The sequence below is a fragment of the Colias eurytheme genome, chromosome 19 (genome assembly GCF_061535395.1).
Source record: "Colias eurytheme isolate Ceu_HAF_F1 chromosome 19, ilColEury1 Martin Lab GWU primary, whole genome shotgun sequence".
NCBI classification, from domain to species: domain Eukaryota; kingdom Metazoa; phylum Arthropoda; class Insecta; order Lepidoptera; family Pieridae; genus Colias; species Colias eurytheme.
In genome coordinates, this window is record NC_142998.1 from 8,190,776 (window position 1) to 8,213,990 (window position 23,215).

Sequence of the window (23,215 nt, forward strand, 5' to 3'; positions counted from 1 at the left end):
CCTTTTTAGATCTAGTCGTAATTGATAACCAAGAGATAAAATTCGGATTTTATAGCCATAAATAAATCCTCTATTTTTATTTAAATCATATCTAGTTTTATTATATATTTTAAACCTTTTCATTTCGAATAATTGCTATTAGGTAATTAATGATAGGTATAATTATATATCGAGTTTTAACTCGTATTAGAAAACTAAAGCTTAAATTATTAGTATGGACCGTAAAATATGTGCATAATAAATTATATTAATGCTGATACTAATTTATTTGGCAGTATTTATATGTGTAAATGAAGCATAAGCTATGCAAATTTTAGTTTACTCGTATTTTATATAGCTAAACTATGAATGCATAAATTCTAATTGGGACTCTTTTAAACAAATTTATTTAGATGATAAGTATGTACCTAACGATGAATTCTTTAAATATTTTACAATATTATGTTCAATACAATAATTAATATATTATAAGTGCCTATTTGTGGCATGGTTTTTAATGAATTCATACAATAATATCGTGCTTTTTATGGATTTTCGTACCTAATCTTATTAGAACAAAACTCATCTTAAACGAATGCTTAATTAATTATTACTTTAATTTTATTACCTTATTTCTTTTAATTTTGTTACCTTATTTATGCTGATTAATAGGTTATGATGAAGATTTCACTCTATTGTATGTCTCTGATACTATATTGTGGCTTTAGAGCCACGAGCCACTTTTGTTTAGACAAAGAAGAGGGAAAAACATATACCTATTAGAAGAATTTATACAAAAGTTTATTTATCTATAAAAGGTTCTCATTCCAGATCGGATATTATTGGGCTCGGTACCACTAAACATTTATGGGACGGTACTTCGTAACAGAAACGCCTAAGACTTGAATAAAATAATAATATAAAAATTTCCGATAGTTAAGTGGTGATTTCTATTCTACGTGACATTTTATTGTGTTAGTTTGGCTCAAGCGTTGTTTCGGAGGCACGTCAATTTAACTTATTTATTGGTATTGTTTTTTGTCAAATTCAATTGAAGTTATAATAGGAATGGTAGCTAGTCTGAAGATCGGTCTACGGCTTCTATTTATTCTGTTTTGTGTTTTACAATTTAAATATATTTCTCTTTGAATGAAAAATGATTCACTTTTGTCTTAACTTGTAATTATTTATTTATAAGTTATTAGTAGGCCTGATTAAACTGTGTTAAATATGTATATAGTATTCGTACTTACTATTTCAAATATGTATATTGTATAGGCGAGATATTAACGTCAGCTGTTTTTAAATTATTAATAAATTGTACTAACTCAATTTAAAAGAAAATGAATAAACTTACTAATCTTCTTATCCCTGCTCATCGTTTTATATTTTACATTTTAAAAGCGTATTCTCATTCTAAAACCTCACTATAAATTGTTCAGTGTAAACGGTTTGCGAACTGTCGCTTTAATAATCCCGTAAAATGGTAATAAAGCTCTCTGCTCTCTAGAATTATTCAAGTATTCGCAAAACGTATACACTAAGCATTAGTTGGGGTTGACTGTGCTGTTTATCTAGGAGGATAAACCACGTATGTTTGAGTTTAGATTAAAACTAATAATATTTTAAAAGACTCATTTGTGTTTTGTATGTACCTTTAGTTGTTTTTAATGTTTTCACGAAAACTACTGAATCGATTTCAAAAGTCTTGTACCAGCCGATAGATACATTTTTCCCATAGGCTATATTTTATTTATCCCGAGTCAGTTCGGGTGGAGCAGGTACAAACTAAAACTAAACAGATGAACGTAGTTTTTTTTTAATACTTTTTTCTGATCCTTAACTTTAAATGTTTTTACACGTGTACGAACTATACACGTGTTTTGCGGTGGAATGAAGAAGGATATAACATTTAATAGCTTCTTTTGTAATCCACAAAATACTTTCACATTCAATCTAAATTTTCTTTAAGACGAAGGTAATAGATAATAACGAATAAGTATTTTTGCTATACTACGTATGTACATTGTGAATATCATAGTGTAATCGAATCGAAGGAATTTTCTGAGTCATTTGATCTAACTATAAAACAATCTACCATATACCATAAGTATACATATACCATAGTAATATGGTATATGTGTAGGCTGTATTTATATAGGAGTATGGTATGGTATGCCATACCACACTCTACCCTTTTTCAATCCCGCCTTGCAAACTGCACTTACAGATTACCTGTACCCTACCGATAAGAACTAAACACATCACACCTTAATACTGATACATAGTGGGTGGTAATACCCTGACTAGTTGCACCAGGATACATTTCGGCGGTGGCCACTATAATATTCTAACGCAGCAATAACTAAGTGGATTAGGCCCTCACTCGGCCGCAGGCGTGAAGCTCGTTCGGTGGCCGAGCCCGCGGTATTATCCATGTAACCTTAATTGAAGGCAATGCACTAGGTAATGGCATTTGCTACTCAATCACGGTGTAATTGCTTCGCTATATACTTGAGGTTGTGAGGGAGTGTGGAGTAATAGTTTTACTGGACTTGCGATGAGAGAGTGGACGAATGTTTAGTTGTAGAGTAGGAACGTAAAGCGTCTTTGCATTCAGTTTGCAGAATTAATGAAATATTGGCTATTTCCGTTTTGAACATTTTCTTATTTTTGTATCAGTTGCAGTGATAGTAAGATTACATCGACGTTGACTAAAAGAAAATTGTCGAGTTTGAAATAAATGTAGAAGAGGATATTAATCTTATGAGAGAGCACTTGAAATAACTATATATTCTACCTCATGAATGATGTCATGAGACAGCAAGAAATTAGTTTCGTAACAACCAAACATGTTTTAGAAATAGCTATAAAAGTAGAGATAAATCTGTAGGGGATTGACGGCATCAGAGACTAACAAAAAGTTAGTATCGAAAATGACGTGCTGGATATAAAGCGTCCACTTACAATAGTTCTGGCGGTCGGGTCGGAAAGTTTTCTTGTGAACCACATCCATGGCGATGGAATCTTTTGTGCGCCGATAGCTGTAAAGCATTGTGCACACTGACAATGTGGCTAACGCCTCGCTTCCGGCTTCGAATGCGTCTGACGGTCGCGGTTTTTGTTGTTTTGCTTTTTATTGATGTACAACGTGGTTGTTGTGAAATTGGGAGACGTGTCAAGGAGCAGATAATATAACAGATACGACATTCTGACAATTTTTAATTCTGATTTGTTCGAGCGGATGGGCAATGGGGTTTTAATCTAAGAGGCTTTAAATGTCTCCCCCAATTGTTTGTCTGTCTATTCGCTTGATACGCTTAATAATCATCTTAACTGGTAGAAAATTTGATGGTATAAAAATATTCAATCAAAGAACCACCAATATCAGCATACACATAAATTCTTCTGTAGAAAATTGTGATCGCATTCCAGGAACGGCGTGTTGAAACGTACATTGTAACAAAGCTTTAGCAAACTTGGCCGCTCCGACCGCCTAATAAAACTAAGGGGCGGTTCCATTCCAGCCTTTCTCATGTTGATCACAACCACCCTCCCTACATCATAAACAACCTTCTTTACCCATTACACTGTTTATAGCTTCATAATGAACATTATTGAGAATTTTAATTAGATTCCTGATATCCACGCGCGAGGTGTGATGAATAGTCAACGCGTGAAGGCATTTTCAAGGCTTTAATTTTTTAACACGTCATATTTCAATTTTATGGAGGCGCGTTTTTGTGTTTATTTATGTTGGCGCTTTGAGGAAATATTTGTAATTAACGCTTTGTATGAAATGCGATGCATGGAACTAAAACGCTGAATTCCTCTCCTATTTATAGGATATGGTTTTTGAAATAAGTAGAGGTTTTTTGCGCGGTGGTGATAAAATGGAAATGTTTTTTTTAATTATTTTTGTTCTCATCTGCACACAGCTACATCAAAGTTAGACGTGTAAAATGGCAATACGCGTCGAATGTTAATTTTGCAAAACTTTTATAATCGCACCTATTAAGGTGCCATTAATTTGAAAGAATAAAAACTAAGTACCTATGATTTGTTTTCAAGTTAAATTAATGTTGATCTGTTCCAAGGATGCTTACCTAATTCCAAGTAAAATATTTTTATTCTGTTAAATATATGTTTTCAAAATAAAATCTTATAAAAGGATTTAAATAGGCCGAGGAAAGTCGTCGGGTAAACGTACCAACGTGCGGCCTGATGACTTTTTTGTCACAATATATCCGAACCTTTTCTCTCGTGATGGGCTGTATTAGTTTAGAACCCTATTACGTTACTGTTTATAGGATGTGCTCCGCTGAGATGTGAGAGATACTTCGCATAATATACGTGTACTGTAGTGGACGTATTTTTATGCATTAAATTTGCTGTGGCAATTTTGCTTGCTTGCCGCGTCGTGTTAAGATGGTTTTATTATTTTCTTGTGAGGCTATTTTTGTAATGTGTTTTATTAGTTGCGTTGATAATATTCATAATATCATTTTTAAAAATTGTTATATGTTTTCGATGCTGGTTTTAATTAATAAAATATTGCTTGGATTCAAATTTATTTTTCAAGTATACAAAATTTTAAACATAATATTTCTTCACTTTATTTCCAGTGTTTCTAAAACGCGACCCAGTTATCATTGAATATGAATAGCCATATCAAAAACCCATGATGAGGTTTCACATAAAGTGTACATAATTAATTCCTTTCACGATACGTGAAGCCAATCCGGAATAAAAAAGAGGGTATAATAAACAAGATAGGTACAGTGCGTTTTTCACGAGGTTGTTTTTCCTTACTGTATAACTATGTTTGACTCCAATGTTTGCTCAGCTGAACGTGCTAACAAGCGCCGCTAAAACAATATGCCGGGATTTGGTTTAGGCAAAAAGTTTATCTGCACTGAAAGATAAATTGCTGTTATATGTTCGGTTGGGGAGGTGGGAGCGTTGTTTAGTTTTATGTTACGATATTTTGAAATTGAAGACAAGTTATTTGAAAGGATGCATTTGTGGCTATTTGCCCTACTTTTGCTGGTTTCAGCTAAAACTTCAGTCAAATTTTGTAGGAATTTTTCCTTTATGTATCACATTAATCTTTCTAGGTAATGTCGATCCTTGGAGCTTTGTCGTTTGTAGTTAATACAAAAATTCCAGTCCCTATTTACAATTTGAAGTATTCCAATAATCTTATATATAAAAATGAATCGCAAAATGTGTTGGTAAGCGCATAACTCGAGAACGGCTGAACCGATTTTGATAATTCTTTTTTTATTATATTCCTTGAAGTACGAGGATGGTTTTTATGTAGAGAAAACGTAAACATGTACCACGGGCGAAGCCGGGGCGGACCGCTAGTATTCAATAAACGCAGCGTGTAAATGTTTGAGAGCTTTAGTACAGCAACTTGCTGGTTTAAATTTAATTGTCCAGATAAAGGTAGTTTTTTTTCCGCTAGTTTTTAGAACAAATCAAAATGCTTTTTAATGCACTTTATCGTCCAAATCTGTAAAACGAACCTATCTCATTAAACGCTTACAACTTTACAATTATACTAGTAGATAGGGTGTAAACGTAATCCATACTAATATTATAAATGCGAAAGTAACTCTGTCTGTCTGTCTGTTACTCAATCACGCCTTAACTACTGAACCAATTTGCATGAAATTTGGTATAGAGATATTTTGATACCCGAGAAAGGACATAGGATAGGTTTTATCCCGGAAATCCTACGGGAACGGGTTTTTCTTTGAAAACGCGGGCGATGCCGCGGGTGAAATTAAGCTAGTTGATTATAACTTTACAAAATAACGTGGTGTAGCTAGATTTTTGAAATGCTAACGAAATGCATACACTTTTTTATTTCAACATTCATGTATTTTATAATAGGTAAAATACTGTAATTCATTTTATATTTTCAATTTCCTTCCATTAGGACTACGGTTCTCTACGAGAATATTAATGTTAGCTAGTCAATTAGCACTAAGTACAATATTTATCAAGCATGCTAATACATTTACAGTCGACTGTATTGTAATAAAACGAGTACTTTTTTTGTTTATATTTTTAGTTTTTCCATCCGATAATATTTTAGTGATAGAAATAAAAGTGTACACGAGAATTCGAATGGTGTCCCTTTATGAATATACAAAATATTAAATTAAATCCAAATATGGATCCAAATATGATATTCAGTTTAACACTAATAAATGAATATAAGCTGAAATGACGTGATCCTGAAATGTTATGCCAAATTTGGGGCAGCGAATATCGGTTGCAAAATCCACCGCATTACATTACGTACAAAATACCGAGGAAAATCGGTACAAACGCGCAATGTGGGTTTTTTTATTAAATTATCCAGAGAGTAAGACAAACAGTGACGGGTCGGATGTTCCGCTCGCGTATATATAATAAATACAGTTTATTTTGTTGTACTTTTGTCCCGTTTTGTTAAATCTTTTACTCGTTATTAAGAGGAATGGTAATGCGGTTTTTACCGGACGCTCTCGGATGTCGGAGCTTTTTGTTTATGTCTAATTGTGTCCCGCCGTAATATGGGTTTGTGTGGAAGATAAATTAGTCTAGAAAAGTGGTTGCCACGTTTATATAATACTAGAGGTCCGCCCCGGCTTCGCCCGTGGTACATATTTCGCAATAAAAGGTAGCCTATGTCCTTTCTCGGGCATCAAAATAGCTCCATACCAAATTTCATGCAAATTGGTTCTGCAGTTTAGGCGTGATTGAGTAACAGACAGACAGACAGAGTTACTTTCGCATTTATAATATTATAGTATGGATTATATCGCATTAGCACCACGAGACTGAACTGACTATTGTGCAGCATTAGTCTAAAATAGATGAATATTTTAATTAACCACATTATGTTATATAACAAATTAGTGATGAAGCGTATCGTTGATTTTGATTTATGTATGCATCAAATATATACAAACACTAATGAAGTCTTTGGTTATACACAATTTACATGATTGGATTTAATGCGAAAACACATTAAACGTGATGATTATGTTGTTGTAAATTGTGACTTGTTCGTTGTAAATTCGACTACCCATATCAAGCGTATGGAATTCAAATTAATTTTTCGGAAAATTTTACGTACTACGGTACATAACTCACTAGAAAAAGTTCACCGCGAGAAGTGGAAAATTAGTTGAGAGTTCACAAAGGGCTCGATTCGTGCAACTTACCTCGGCGGTTAAAAATTACGCCGCAATGAAACACGGCGTCCCGGTGGCCTTTCTCATGCTAATGGGAGCCCGTGCTATTTCCCCGCTGTCTGTTGCTCCCCAACAACTGTGAAATTGCAGCGTCCAAAGCGCACTCGAATGTCTTGTTTAGCGCGAGAATAAAGAATTGTTCCATTTCGCCCGACTTACATGAGCCACGTACTTGCGAGTTTTGAGCTGCATGCGATATTGGATGCTGGAATTAGAGACGACTCACGAGTCGCGTTGGAGCGATGAGTTAAGGCTTTAATTAAAACGTTTGTGACAGCGGATTTATACTTATAGTTCATGAGTAGATTAGTTTTTATAAGTTAGTGTCAAAGATTTCTAAACCACATTTGTGTTTGTTGTTATCCACCAACCATTGATCGAATTGAATCATGATTTTATAAAGTAAGAAACGTTGTACCATTGTCATTTATCTCGCGTTAGCAAATATTATACAACAAGAATGATATGTTAATACGTAATCCAATACTCGCCCAGTTTCTATCGATTAGTTAGATGTACCAAATGAAATAAATGTATTGATAATCCCACTTCTTCACCAGGTGAGATGGTTCGAGCAGCAGCGCGAGAAGAAGCGAGTGAAGCGTGACTACAAGCCATACGAGGGTCCGCTCTGGTCGCAGCTGTCGAGGCGGCTGCCCTCCCATCGAACGAGGCATCGCGCGATCACACCGTCGCTGTTCCCTGATCCCTTGTTTAGGGAGGAGTGGTATTTGGTAAGTAATTGTCTTATGTTATGTTAAAAAAATTGTTCGTGTGGGTAGTTGAAACAGCTGATCGATAGCTCCGAGGAATCATTTATTAGAAGTAATATAAACTTTTATAACGCTGACATTTTTGTGGGTATTTGCAATTAAATGGTATAACTTTAATTAATGGCACCATCGATCATGATTTGAAGAATTAATCACAGTATATTTACTTACTCGTATTTCTTTTGTTTTTATTAGAATGGCGGAGCAAAGGATGGCTTAGATATGAACGTAGCACCGGCGTGGACTAAAGGTTACACAGGCAAAGGTGTAGTAGTATCAATTCTTGATGACGGAATTCAAACTAATCATCCTGATCTCGCACAAAATTACGTAAGTATTTTAGAAGCTGTTGATTTAATGTATTTTGCAAATTGCATTCTTACCGATAATATTATGAATTTATTATAGGATGCCCTTGCTTCAACGGACATAAACGGCAACGATGATGACCCCATGCCTCAAGATAATGGTGATAATAAACACGGTACCAGATGTGCTGGTGAAGTAGCTGCAGTGGCGTATAACCAGTACTGTGGTGTAGGTGTAGCGTATAATGCGAGTATAGGCGGTGTTCGAATGTTGGACGGTGTGGTCAATGATGCAGTCGAAGCCAGAGCTCTAGGATTGAATCCCGATCACATAGATATTTACAGCGCTTCATGGGGGCCAGAGGATGACGGTAAGACTGTTGATGGTCCGGGGCCACTAGCTAGAAGGTATGTTTCATTATTTTATTGTCATTTTAAAGATCGTGAATCAGATTGATAATTTTGTATCTATTTTTGCAGAGCATTCATTTATGGAGTCACAAGCGGTCGACGTGGAAAAGGTAGCATTTTTGTTTGGGCATCCGGTAATGGAGGCAGACACACTGATTCATGTAATTGCGATGGATATACGAATAGTATATTTACATTGTCAATATCAAGTGCTACCCAAGGAGGTTATAAACCATGGTACTTAGAAGAATGCTCGTCTACGCTAGCTACAACATACAGTTCAGGAACACCTGGACACGATAAAAGTGTAGCAACAGTTGACATGGATGGTAGATTACGACCCGATCATATTTGTACAGTAGAACATACTGGAACATCAGCTTCTGCACCGTTAGCAGCTGGTATATGTGCCTTAGCTTTAGAAGCCAATCCAGATTTAACGTGGCGAGATATGCAATATTTAGTTGTAATGACATCAAGACCACAACCTTTGGAACGAGAAAATGGATGGATTGTGAATGGTGTAAATAGAAAAGTTAGTCACAAGTTTGGTTATGGATTGATGGATGCAGCCGAGATGGTTAATTTAGCTGAACAGTGGATATCTGTGCCTCCTCAACACATTTGTAAATCTCAGGAAATAAATGAAGATAAGCCCATAGAGTCGACTCCTGACTACACTTTAACCGCACGCATGGTGGTTAATGGCTGTAGTGGAACAGTAAATGAAGTCCGTTACTTGGAACACGTGCAGTGTAAGATATCATTACGTTTCTTCCCAAGAGGTAACCTACGTATATTATTAACTTCACCATCGAATACAACATCTTCATTATTATTTGAACGACCTCGTGATGTAATCAGTTCTAACTTTGATGATTGGCCCTTCTTAAGTGTCCATTTCTGGGGCGAGCAAGCAGCGGGCACATGGACTCTACACATAGTTAATGCTGGTAAAAGACACGTAAACCAGCCAGGTATACTTAAAAAGTGGCAATTAGTATTTTACGGAACAGCTGTAGATCCCATAAAGTTACGCTCGAAACGACCACCGCCTTTCGGTTTCTCAACAGCCGTCGATGGCTACGATTCTGTCGGGGATTTTTTTTACAACACTGACGCGTTTACCAATTACCAGAACTATCCTACATTATTTGCTGCCGGATCTGATCCCGAAAAAGCAATAGCCCGTCTAGACGGACACAACGTCCCTTCACCGCATGGGGAAAGTGTCCTCGCTGATAGTAATGATAAACGCGTCATGCATGATTGTGACCCCGAATGCGATTCCCAAGGCTGCTATGGAAAAGGACCAACGCAATGCGTCGCTTGCAAGCACTACAGGCTTGATGACGCTTGCGTTTCTCGATGCCCTCCGAGAAGTTACGCGAACCAAGGAGGAGTTTGCTGGCCGTGTCATGAATCTTGTGAAACTTGTGTGGGACCCGGACAAGATTCTTGTTTGACGTGTGCTCCAGCGCATTTGTTAGTCGCTGATTTAGCCGTCTGTTTACAACAGTGTCCTGACGGTTACTATGAAGATAGCGACACTTCTACATGTCGACCGTGTGCCGTTCATTGTTCGACATGTTCAGAAAAGGCTGACGCGTGTACGTCGTGTGAACATCATCTTGTTTTGTATAATGGAACGTGCACAGCTTCTTGTCCGCCTTCGACTTATGAGACGGATGATTATAATTGTGCCAAATGTCATCCCACGTGTGATACATGTGTGGGGCCTGGACCAGCTCAGTGCGTCACTTGCCATCCATCGAATTACATTTTAGATGGTAGATGTGTGAACGCATGTCCGAGTGGTTATTATGCGGACAAGAAAAGGAAAGAATGTCTCAAGTAAGTAACTCTAAGTACCAGTTATGTTAAATTATCCATTTACCTTTTTGCACAAACAGTAATAAATATTTACTTCTTTACAGGTGCCCCGTCGGTTGCACGAATTGTTTAAGCACTTTTTGCCTCAGTTGTGACACAAATTGGGCACTGAATAAAAAAGGCAAATGTCTCCCAATGGGCAATGATAGGTGTTCACCGAGAGAGTATTCTGATGGAAACAAATGTCGCCCATGCCACGATGCCTGCGAATCGTGTTATGGTGAAAGCGAGATGAATTGTTTGACTTGCCCGTCGCCTAACCTTCTACAGAATTACATGTAAGTTAAAATTAATTTATCTATTTATTTTTCCGTACGAATTGCATTTGCGTTTAACCTATTGCACTTCAATTTAGTATTGAATATCAATTTTGTATATCTGTAGTCAATGATTTAAATCGATGGTGTATGAAAGTTTTAAAATAAAACCAGGATATTGTATACTTATGTTTTATTTTATTAAAGTAAGACAATTTCTTAGATGATTCTCAAAAAGTTTTTTTTATAAAAGTATAACTTATTTTGCGAATACTTAAACACAAGCTGTAACATTAAGTCCACATATGGGTTAACATTAAGTCCATAATTAACTAATATTAAAATAAAATAAAGAAGATTTGCTGTTAGTTTCGTCGAAATATACTAACAAATATAATCAATAATAAAAAATGTATGCGTGTGCTAGAGTACACACGTAAGAAGTGTACTCTAGCACATGAGTATGGCGTAACGCAAAAATGTCACGCGTACGGCGTAACGCAAAAATGTCACGCGTACGGCGTAACGCAAAAATGTTACACTAAATTTTTGTCCAACCCCGATAAAGAAGTTTCACTTCAAAAATATATAATTTGTGACGTAGTTGCGTCCCGGAGTGTGGGCACGGCTACTACGCAGAAGCGGGTCGCTGTGTGCGCTGCGTGCACGGCTGCTCGCGGTGCGCGTCGCGGCTCAACTGCACGGGCTGTGAGGGCGCGCTGCGGCTGCAGTCCGGCGCGTGTAGAACCGCTTGTGCTGATGGGTGAGTGTGTGATTATACCCTCATAAAAAAGAAATGCAGTTTTTTGGTTATACCCTCATCTGAAAAAAAATGTTTAAAGAATGTATGTAAGCAATATCCTACCATCTTTTTGCTAGTGGTGTTCATGTAAATAAATAAATTTGTATTTGAAAAAAAAAATCGTTAAGATATAATGATTAATGTTGGATTACAATTTTGTATGTATATTGTATAATATACTTTACTGCAAAAATAGGTTTTAAAACAATATTATATTTCTCACTTTTCACACAATACGTAATTCGCAAAATAAAAAAGCTTTATGTTAGAAGCCATAAATGTGCCCATACTTCGACTTTATGTAACAGTCTTATAAGTTTTATACTTACTATAAATGTACTATTTCGTATTCACAACCAGGTACTACGCGGACCGCGGCACGTGTGCTAAGTGCTACCTATCGTGCCGCACATGCAGCGGTCCGCGCCGCGATCAGTGCGCGTCTTGCCCAAGCGGCTGGAGGCTGGCCGCTGGAGAATGCCATCCAGAATGCCCGCAGGGTGAGTGAATATAGGTATAGATGGTGGTAGAGCGTTATAGGGAAGATTTATTGGGTGATTTATAGCATGTTGGTCACAAATCCGGCTCGAAGGACCATGTGAAAGGTTATTGGACTGTTTGAGTGCTGAAGATTTTATATCGTGAATAAATTGTATTGTAAAGTTAGGGTGTTAAAGTTCTATTTTAGAATATTGCTAATTTGCTACGTTCATAGAGCTACCTATATTTTTGCGAAGTATTTTAGTGCTTACTTGGTTCCATTGGCTAGCTTAACTCTAATGATTAATCTTTAACTGACGAAAGAGTTTTCGATTAAACTGTTATTTTTTGTTCAATTTTATGAGATTCTTTTTAAATTAAGCTAACGCTTCTGATCTTGTAGTTAACTTTTTTACCATTTTTTTAATAATCTATGTTATTATGACACAGATAATCCATACTTATATTAAACCTTATATTAAAAATACTTATATTAAATTAAAAAGGCCTTGTTTCCTCTTTCCCTGGCTTCGACCTGGCTTCACCAAGGTGAAGGAAAAATTATACTAATTTCAGTAATGCTAAGTAATCAAGATAATTGTTTTCACTAAGGAAATGACAAACCTTACACTTAATTGGAAATGATAAATGAGGTCAAGTGACTGCCACGTGCATGTAAACAATGCCTTCAGCGATAATTCTTAACTGAATTTTTGAAGTGGTTCTTAATTAAGCTGATGTTTTTTTATACATATATTTGTTAAGTAATAACTTTGCGCATTATGAATGGATTTTAATGACTTTTCTTTTGAATGGTAAGGTAGATTATGTTTTAGAAGTGGTCGTATATAATACTGTTATTGGTTTAGAAAATGTTTAAAAAATCAGCAAAAACGATCGAACATAGATGATGTTTTCGTTTGTTCAAGTTAAATTGAGAGAATTGAATTTCTGTTTGTTGAAGTGAAACTTATTTAAGCGCGTTGAGAGTAAAAATTACCGCCACGTCATGGAGACGATTTTGGTATCTTTGAATCTTGTCAAAGATGTTTCACTTCTGACACGTGCACGGCACCCACGCTCTTATTATTATTATTATTTTAAAAATGATACGGTAGAATGTGTTTCAGAAACAGTCCTGTATAAATTTTATTGTTAGTACCTATAGCTGATGGGTTAAGCGCTTGTTCAAAAAACGTAAGAACTAATAACATAGATGATGTTATGGTTTTTTTCAAGTTACATTGAGGAAATTGAATTTCTATTTGTTTTAGTTCTTATAGGAATAGATTTAAAGTCGTATTTTAATTACTTTTATCAGGTTTCTATCAAACGGTCGACGGATGCCGCCACTGCCACCACTACTGCCGCGAGTGCGATGGCTCCGGCCCGCTCAACTGCAAATCCTGTCCCCCACACTTCATGTTAGACGGCGGGCTCTGTATGGAATGCCTCGGCTCGCAGTACTACGACGCGAGCAGTGGAACGTGTCACGCGTGTCACGACACGTGTAGGACGTGTTCTGGGCCCGGGCAGTTTAGTTGTACGGGGTGCTCGAGTCCGTTGAAGATTGATAGGTGAGTATCTGTGTGTTGATGTATTGAGTTGTATTGGACAAATTTTTACCATTTTTGCCTTTACTTAACTAATAAGAAATTAGAGTGGAATAAAAGTCTCAAAGCTTGTTGATTAGGAAAATTGTTCTTAAGAACCATTTGATTTTCATAATAAAGTAATTCTGCGACAAATCGCTCAACGCAAAAGCCAAGTTAAAATTATATTATAGCCATAAGATCTGAATCGGTAAATTAATAGTCTTCTAAATATCGGAGAAATTGGTTTTTTATTCAGCAACATGGATGAACGATCGAACGATACGAACGATTTTTTGTATTTCTTTGTAAATTTGTTTATTTATTTGTGTACAGGCTAAACAATCAATGCGTGCGATGTTGTACGGACCGCGGGGTCGGAACAAATTTAACCGCAACCGAAGAATGCTGCCACTGCCATCCCGATACCGGTAAGTATAAATGTATTTTGTTGTATATGAGTTCTTTATAGATTATATGTTACCTACTTTATTTCGATATGGAATCTTCATGTGCTTTTCCTTATGCTTGTTGTGGAAATAAAATTGTAATCCTTAGTATTCAGTCTCTACACTAACTATAATATAGCGTAATAAAAAATGCTTGCTTCCATAATATGAAGTAGTTAAAAATGAATAAAAATGCATTTTTCACCAGCCAATAAGTGAATGTACGGGTAAGTTCTAGGTAATCAATCGATTTATCTCTATTCTTGTTGCAGGGGACTGCATAAACTCGTCCGCGGCGAGCAAGCGACGTATCGCGCAGTGGGGCGCTTTGCAGAGTCCCCCGGAGACTCCGGTCAAGCCCAGCCTCAGTCCCGCAATGTTGGTGGGGGTTGTGCTCATAGCTGGTATTGTGGTAGCTGGGTTGATGGTGATACAGGTAAATAATAAATATACATTGTTATTATAAATCAATAAAAAAAGGATATAAATCAATAAAAAAGGACGAAATGATTATTTAGTAATTTTTTTCAACATATTATTTATAACTAAGCAGTAGTACTTTAAATTTTGCTTAGCTTTAATTTTGTACGTATAAAATTTTATGTCCCTTATATCAATAGTATAATCTAGCATAGAAGGAAGGTCATATTTAATAAAAGCATGCTTTTTATAATTATATGCGATGGGTTCGATTCCCTTCAGAGACCAACAAAATCAGTCTGCTTTGACTTAATCTTCATTATAATAATATAATATGAAACTTGACACATGTACACATTTCTAGCTCCGCTTCACAAAGCGGCAACGTCGCACGAGCACCCAAGGCGCTCTATACTCGCCGCTCACGTGCAACGACGACGGTGACGTCACAGTGCTAGCGACCAAAACGGCCTGTCCCGCCACTGAGCTAGAGAGCGAACCGCTTCTCGAACATTCCGCGTAGCGAGTGTGATACTAGCTTTATATCGATTAGGGATGGGACGTGTCGATATCGATGTTCAGTTGAGAGATGTATCGTTTGTATATCTAAAGGCCTATTCAAACTAGAGCGGTACAGTGTATCTATCGGTATACTAGGATCGGTAAGCGATTATAGTCTCTATAATAATGAACATAAGAGATTTAATCGCGTGCCCATCGGGATACCGTTACACGGCGGTAGCGGATACCACTCTGGTTTGAACAGGCCTTTATATTGATTAGTTAGAGATGGGGCGTATCAATATCGATGTTCATTTGAGAGATGTATTGTTTGACATATAATTCGGTTTTTCGATTGGTGGATAAGTCAAAGGCCTTACACGCTAATGTAAAATTGTAAAGACAGATTTTTTTATTGTCAACTGGTTTGTGTTTAAAATTTTTATGAAACCAATTTAAATGAAACCGTTCGTAAGGAAAGAAGTTTGATTATAAAAACGTGACGTGAGTGTGATAGAAAACACTCCTATAGTAATTACTGAAGCGAAACCTAATCTTGTACTATAATAATTTGTATATCAAATTATATATTTTTTACTAAACATCGTACGAATATTATGAACACCAATAATACGGTTCCAATTTATAGGCTATACATAAATTATCTGTATCTATAGATAGTTATGAAATTGAGTTATCTAATACGAAGGTGTATATAAATACTATGCTATGTATAAGAGTCAGCCGATAGCTAGAGTGACGTCACAACGTTAGAGCGGGATAGATATATGTAATTATAATTAGGTGTAAATTGTAAATGAACAAAATGTTCGTAAACTACGGCGCCCTCTGCCGTCTACATGTGATATGAGCGCTTAGGACTTAATACGTATGGTATTTATTGCTGTTACCTTTTAAAAACGTAATTAAAAAATTTAAAACGGTTTTAAATAGTACTCTTATAATTACACAACCAATAAAAGGTCTCAATTGTAGTTGTCTCACTTTTTTCTAAACCGTACAAATGTCCATAAACTTAATCTATTCTAGCTTTCCAATTGATTAAAGTTACCACTTTCTCTCCAAAAGTATAAAATGAAAACGCAATCCCCTTAAAATCAAAACAACTTAAGTATAGGTAAGAAAAAGAAACAAAAACTACTCTTTAAGTACCTAACCTAACACATCAACACAAATACTACATACGTCGATCGAAATCCCAAACACTCCATTTATGAACACATACACACAACCGCACCCGAAACGGCGTCAAACGTTGCAGATACGAAAATTCGTTTGCGGTCAAAGTTGGTCGGTCGTAAATTTAAATTATGGCCCGCACAAAATCTGCTTACAGTGTCTTGCTCTCAAGTCAATAGTTAAACAGGAACTACGCAAGTTTGCGTCCAACACTCAAACTGTAGTGTACATCTGAGGCCCGAATTAATCGGGAGTGTTAATCCTTTATAATATAGATAAGAAATTTCGGGTTCAAGTTTGTGTAGACAGGAATGTAGGTATTTAGGTGACATTTGGAAGGATATGTTAAGAGAAGGAGCTTTGTAGATTATATAGTTCTAGTAATAAATAATCAATATAGTTTAAATGTCTTATCTATTGCCTTGTTTTGACTATATTTGGTCAAAAAATTGTCTTAAATATTATGTCCAGCGCAAAATGGACCACCTGAGTATCTGCATTTTTTCTTTTTTTTTTAACTCTGTTTCGGCTTCATCAATACTTAAAGGATAAATATAATGAAACCTTTCTCACTATAATTTACTTACAATTTATTTCAACCACAAAAAGCACAACGTGCAAACTTACTAAACATTTAATAACACACGAGGGTTGTGCATAAACAAATACCATAAAGTCGCAAAAGTTATGCATAGTTCACACGGGAATCGATAACCCTATCGTTAACAAAACTCGACGGTGTGCTCGAGGCTTTAACTTTTAATTGGTGTTAACATATCAAGGGCTTCGGAATTGCAACATTGAGCACTTGACTTGCTAGATTCTGACACTGAAAATCAATTATTTTAATTGAATTTTGTTGCGGTGCGCTTTTACGGATGGAAATAGTGGCTATAAGGTTAAATAAAGGGTAGCATAGTCAATTTTTTTTTTCGACTGGCAACACATTAAAAATATATTGTGTTCGTGTTTTAAAAGGTAACAGCAATCAAAGTTAAATAATCACGGTATCTGATACACATTATTTTTAATATTGACAAATTAAGGTAGATAAAATTATCTCATTTGCTTCAAAACATCATGCCATAGTCGATGCCAGATTTGTGAATTTTGTTTCTACGTATTTCGCTCTGTAACAGCGTCGCGATTTTAGAATAATAAAAAAGGAATATTCTCGAATTATTGTAATTGTGTGCGTGTAAGAATTATTTGCCGCACACATGCACATGACATTATCATTCTAAAATCGCAAATATGATTATTTTAAGTAGTAAATAGGACCAAAAGTTACCATACACGTACAATAATAATATAAAAAACTACTACGATGAAATATTTTGGGTGGATTATTAGTTTTAATAAATTATGCCCTACCATCCTTATTTTAAGTAGCAAAACAGACTCTGTCTTCGCTTTAGATTTGTAAGTAAAAGTAATTATTGAAGGTTCGGGAAACACTACAAAAATATCTTTTGTTTGAGCTTATATTAAATACCGTGGAAGTCGAGTCTTTAGATGTATGCTTTTCTTAATTTTAAGTATTAGAATAATGTCTCAAAATTGTCTAGTTTGTCGCAAAATGTCTCAAAATTTTATATAGTGTTAACTTTTGTACTACGTTACCAATAACCATCACAATATATTTAGATAGATTGTTGAATTGATAGCTATAATTTTTTAATAAAATCTCGTTATTATGTATGTCGTATACATTTTTTTAAAATAACGTCAATTAATATTTGTGTCTTTACATTTGTTCGTGTACTTAGTTCTAATGAATATCTTGACATCTGATTTTGTTTATTTTAATAATGATATATGCATAATTTTTGAATTTTTTTCTTGTTACAAAATTTTTAAAGCTGTTTCGTTTATTTTTAGCTGTGTGTATGTTTTTTAGTTTGTTTTAGTAATTATTTTTAATTAAATTGTATTTTTGTATGAAATGTTATGTGCAATTCGTATTTATAATAAAAGCATCTCTATGTCAAATATGTGTTTTATTTTACATTTTTTAACCGACTTCAAAAAAGGAGGAGGTTCTCAATTCGACAGTATTTTTTTTTTGTATATTTGTTACGCGATTACTCCGGCAATTATAAACCGATTTGAATAATTCTTTTTTTATTTGGTAGGTCATACGTCAGAGGTGGTCCCATTGGCACCAGGTCAGGATCTGATGATGGGATCCCGGGAAAATCGAGGGAAACCCTCAAATTTTGTAGGCATATACACTGTTTATCAGAAATTATTTAAATTTGTACAATGTACATATAGGTAAAGTCTTGAAGTCGGTTTTTGTTTTTTTTTCTAAAAATTTACTTTAATTCACCTAAATGGACGACATGATGTTTTATCCATATCTTTAGTTATGTTTCATGGAGCAAAGATTTATTTTACTTGTACCAATAATGTTTTGGACCTATTGGATCGATTTTAAAAACCCTTCTGAATATATACTCTTTGCTAGCATCCCGATTCCCGGGTTAATGGGTAAGTTGTTATGAAACTGTAAAGGCATTTTACACTATTCCTAAAGGCCACAGTGTAAAAAATACACAATTTATTAATATAAAACAACAAAATGATGATACTGGTGGATATTAAACTTTATAGGTAAGTCTTTGGGTTTACTATGTAGGTACCATTGACGTGCTACATATACAGGGTGTAATCGTTAAGTGTGCACAGGCGATTTTTCCGTAAGTATTACAGATAACAAAAAACTTTAAACTGATATCGAAAGTACTTAACGTAATGAGTAAAATGGCCGTAATAAATTTTTAAAAATAAATCGAGAAATATCAAAAAAATTATCTTTAAACCCTCCCATACATTAAGTATGAAATATGAATATCCCATATTACATTTAATATGAAAGATTTTAGCTTTCTTTTTCTTTTTTGGTTTTCTGCTTTAATTACTTCGCAAATTTGAATTGGCATTTTTCTCTTTCTTCTTTCATTTTCCGGATAATTACCGGGGATTTTCCGAGCATTTTCCGGGCATTTTCCAGGCATTTTCCACGCTTTTTCCGGACATTTCCACGCATTTTCCGGATATTTTCCAGACATTTCTCTGGCATTTTCCGGGATTTTCCAGACATTTTCCGGTAATTTCCCAGGCATTTTCCGGGGATTTTCGGATTATTTCCCGGGGATTTTCCGGATGTTTCCCAGACATTTCCCTGGCATTTTCCGGGGATATTCCACGCATTTCCCAGGCATTTTCCGGACATTTCTCAGGCATTTTCCGGGGATTTTCCAGGCATTTTCCGGATATTTTCCTGGCATTTTCCAGGGATTTTCCACGGTTTTTCCGGAAATTTCCACGCATTTTCCGAGCATTTCCCAGGAATTTTCCGGTTATTTTCCGGGAATTTCCCAGGCTTTTTCCGGGGATTTTCTGAGCATTTCCCGGGGATTTTCCGGATGTTTTCCAGACATTTTTTGGACATTTCCCTGGCATTTTCCAGGGATTTTCCAGACATTTACAGGCTATGTCAGGGAAATGTCCGGAAAATGCCTGGAAAATCCCCGGAAAATGCCTGAGAAATGTCCGGAAAATGCCTGGGAAATGCGTGGAAAATTCCCGGAAAACGCCACGGAAATGTCCGGAAAATGTCTGGGCAACATCCTGAAAATCCCCGGGAAATGCTCGGAAAATCCCCGGAAAATGCCTGGGAAATTCCCGGAAAATGTCTGGAAAATCCCGTAAAATAACCGGAAAATGCCAGGGAAATGTCTGGAAAATATCCGGAAAATGCGTGGAAATGTCCGGAAAAAGCGTGGAAAATGCCTGGAAAATGCCCGGAAAATGCTCGGAAAATCCCCGGAAAATGCGTGAAAATGTCCGGAAAAAGCGTGGAAAATGCCACTTCAAATTTGCGAAGTAATTAAAGCAGAAAACTAAAAAAGAAAAAGAAAGCTAAAAATCTTTCATATTAAATGTATACGGGATATTCATATTTCATACTTAATGTATGGGAGGGTTTAAAGATAATTTTTTTGATATTTCTCGATTTATTTTTAAAAATTTATTACGGCCATTTTACTCATTAGGTTAAGTACTTTCGATATCAGTTTAAAGTTTTTTGTTATCTGTAATACTTACGGAAAAATCGCCTGTGCACACTTAACGATTACACCCTGTATACGTTTTTAAATACACGCATATTGCTATTTCACAAATCTATCCTAATTTTATGAAGCTGAAGAGTTTGTTTGTTTGTTTGAACGCGCTAATCTCAGGAGCTACTGGTCCGATTTTAAAACTTATTTCGGGATTAGATAGCCAATTTATCGAGGAAGGCTATATATCATTACGCTAAGACCAACAGGAGCGGAGCTACGCAGGTGAAACCGCGTAGCCCAGCTTGTTACTAAGAAGCCTTGTTGTTTTTATAATATACTAGCTTCCATCCACGACTTTGTACGTGCATCCCCGTTTTTCCCCGTTCCCGCAAGAATTTCGGGAAATCCTTTCTTAGCGGAGGCCTACGTCCTAACATCTACCTGCATGCCAAATTTCAGCCCGATACGTCCAGTGGTTTGGACTGTGCGTTGATAGATCACTATATCAGTCACCTTTGAGTTTTGTATATATAGACTAGCGGTCCGCCCCGGCTTCGCCCGTGGTACATATGAAAAATAGATGTTGGCCGATTCTCAGACTTACCCGATATGCACAGAAAATTTCATGAGAATCGGTCCACCCGTTTCGGAGCAGTATGCAGACTCACATTGTGACACGAGAATTTTATATATAAGATTTGAAAGCTTACAATTATTATAATGCATACGTATATTAAAAAAGTAAAAATTACTTTACTTTTGTTCAAAACCCCAAACAATACTAAAATAAACTCCGTATACTATATCTCTTGTACACAACAGTGGAAGTACTCCAATCTAACATACACAACTTTCCAGAAACTTCTAAGATTCTCTCCTCACAAATTACATTGCACCGAGTAATGTTACAAACTAACTTTGTCTCACAACACTATAATAAATTTATTTAATTAAAATTTCACTTTTAAAACAAACACAAATACTTCTAGAAACACGCAATACCTAGTTTCAATACGAATGTATTAGAATGTATATGTAATACGAATGTATTTGTAATAGATTATTTTTATGATTCTTTTAATTAAATGTATCGTAAAATGAAATAATCTTTGAGTTTTTGTGTTTCTAGCAATAAATTAAGTGTAAATAGCCATAATTCTTGTGATTTATGTGGTCACACAAATTTTACGTCTCATATGCATTGCTTAATAGAGTTTCATTGGTTTTCTGTGAAAACGAAGTGAAGAAACAGTTATTACACTAGTATTTTAAGTCTTGTATAGAGGTACAAAATAAATGACGAAGTCAGAAAATACACACGACAAAGACATCTTTACACTATTTCCAAAACATATCTATTGTCCCAGTGTCAAAACGAATATTTCTACGAAGTCGCGTCGATCCCATTTACCCATTCCTTCTTCTATTTTTCTTTCAATCAAAGCCACAAAGCTTCAAACAATTGCATTTCTCCGATGGGTTTCATCGAAAGATCAACTTTTTGTCCGTTATTTGGAAACAGTTCCTAATATATTTTCAATATATTCGGTAAGATAGCCCCATTAACATATAGACAAGATCGGAAAAAAATATAACCAAATTTGCCCTTTTATTGTCCCTTTTCTGCGAATAGATAAATTAAGGATGACAGGGCTTAACCAACAGGGCGGCTAACTTTCCCTGAGGTATTAAATAGATGAGCGTATTTATGCTGTTTTATAAACTTTATTACAATGTTATTTACGTTTCGTAGTAATATACATATAATCCTGAGGAGCAAAGGGTTTGAATTGAAACATACTTTTGGAATTGGATAGACCATATTTTATAGAGGAATGTTATCAGGCTACGACCAATAGAAGAATGGCATCATTGAAAAATGATTAATGATTTTTTATAGTAAGGATCAAGCAAAGATCCATACGAAAGTTTAGAAGTTTTCAATACTAAAATCGTTACTACAAAACTCGACGATTACGAAACCTTAAGGAGAAGCAAATTATGCATTACTCATCAGATAAATTTCGTATGAACAAGTTAACAAGAACGTTAGAAAATGTTTTCAATTCATCCCCTTACAGGTTAATTACCTAAATTAAAACGCTGAACGCTTTGTGCTTTTTGTGGCTTAATGGCCACTGAAAAAATGTTTTTTCGTTTACACTCCACATTTAATTTCTTTATGGAAGGTGCTCTAATTAAAATTTTAATTAGTGACTGTACTGAATGTACAGTGATATTATATTTTTATGGTAAAACACATATAATAAAAGTCAACTTTATTCATATTTCAAAACGTTGTGTTTAATATAAGTTTATACAAGTTTAATTTATTTAATGTTTGAAATAAAGTAAAATCTTGGTTGGTAGAGTAAAAATTTGGATATAAAATTATTAAATAGTCAGATCCATTAGATATTCCACCTATACATTTTTACTAGAAAATAGTTAACAGTTAGGTAAACTATCCGATACATTGAAATGATGTATTATAGTGGCGAATGGTACAGTACAAGCAGAAGTTAAGAATTTGAGAAAGAAATTAAAAAAAAGAACTTGGGATAAGTTTTAAGGAGGATTGTGCTAGTCTCTAAACTCACTGACAATATAAAATTTACAAAATCACACATTTCAAAATGATTGAGGATACACGGACACATACTAAATATTTAAAATAAATAACCATTTGAAACGTCGCACCTGACTCAACGAAAAACACTGAAAAGAAAAATGGCTGCCATTCATAACACTAAGTCACACAGGCTTTGCACATTCCAATAATGGATTTCGTATTTTTGACTGTACAGACTTTAATTAAAATGAA

At 35.3% G+C, this 23,215-nt stretch overlaps 1 protein-coding gene across 2 annotated transcripts in view; it reads left to right on the forward strand.

Moving 5' to 3' along the window:
• Nucleotides 1–18,310, forward strand: part of LOC149900274 (furin-like protease 2) — a 208,452-nt gene extending 190,142 nt beyond the window's left edge. For both annotated transcript variants that reach the window (XM_090113041.1, XM_090113042.1), the window contains exons 4-14: nt 7,793–7,966; nt 8,201–8,335; nt 8,414–8,721; nt 8,794–10,578; nt 10,662–10,895; nt 11,479–11,637; nt 12,037–12,176; nt 13,478–13,733; nt 14,085–14,179; nt 14,470–14,633; nt 14,982–18,310. In XM_090113041.1, the coding sequence (XP_089969167.1) occupies nt 7,793–7,966; nt 8,201–8,335; nt 8,414–8,721; nt 8,794–10,578; nt 10,662–10,895; nt 11,479–11,637; nt 12,037–12,176; nt 13,478–13,733; nt 14,085–14,179; nt 14,470–14,633; nt 14,982–15,140 (3,609 nt within the window). In that variant the 3' untranslated portion in view covers nt 15,141–18,310. The remainder of the gene's footprint in view (nt 1–7,792; nt 7,967–8,200; nt 8,336–8,413; nt 8,722–8,793; nt 10,579–10,661; nt 10,896–11,478; nt 11,638–12,036; nt 12,177–13,477; nt 13,734–14,084; nt 14,180–14,469; nt 14,634–14,981) is intronic.
• The last annotated feature ends 4,905 nt before the right edge of the window (nt 18,311–23,215 follow it).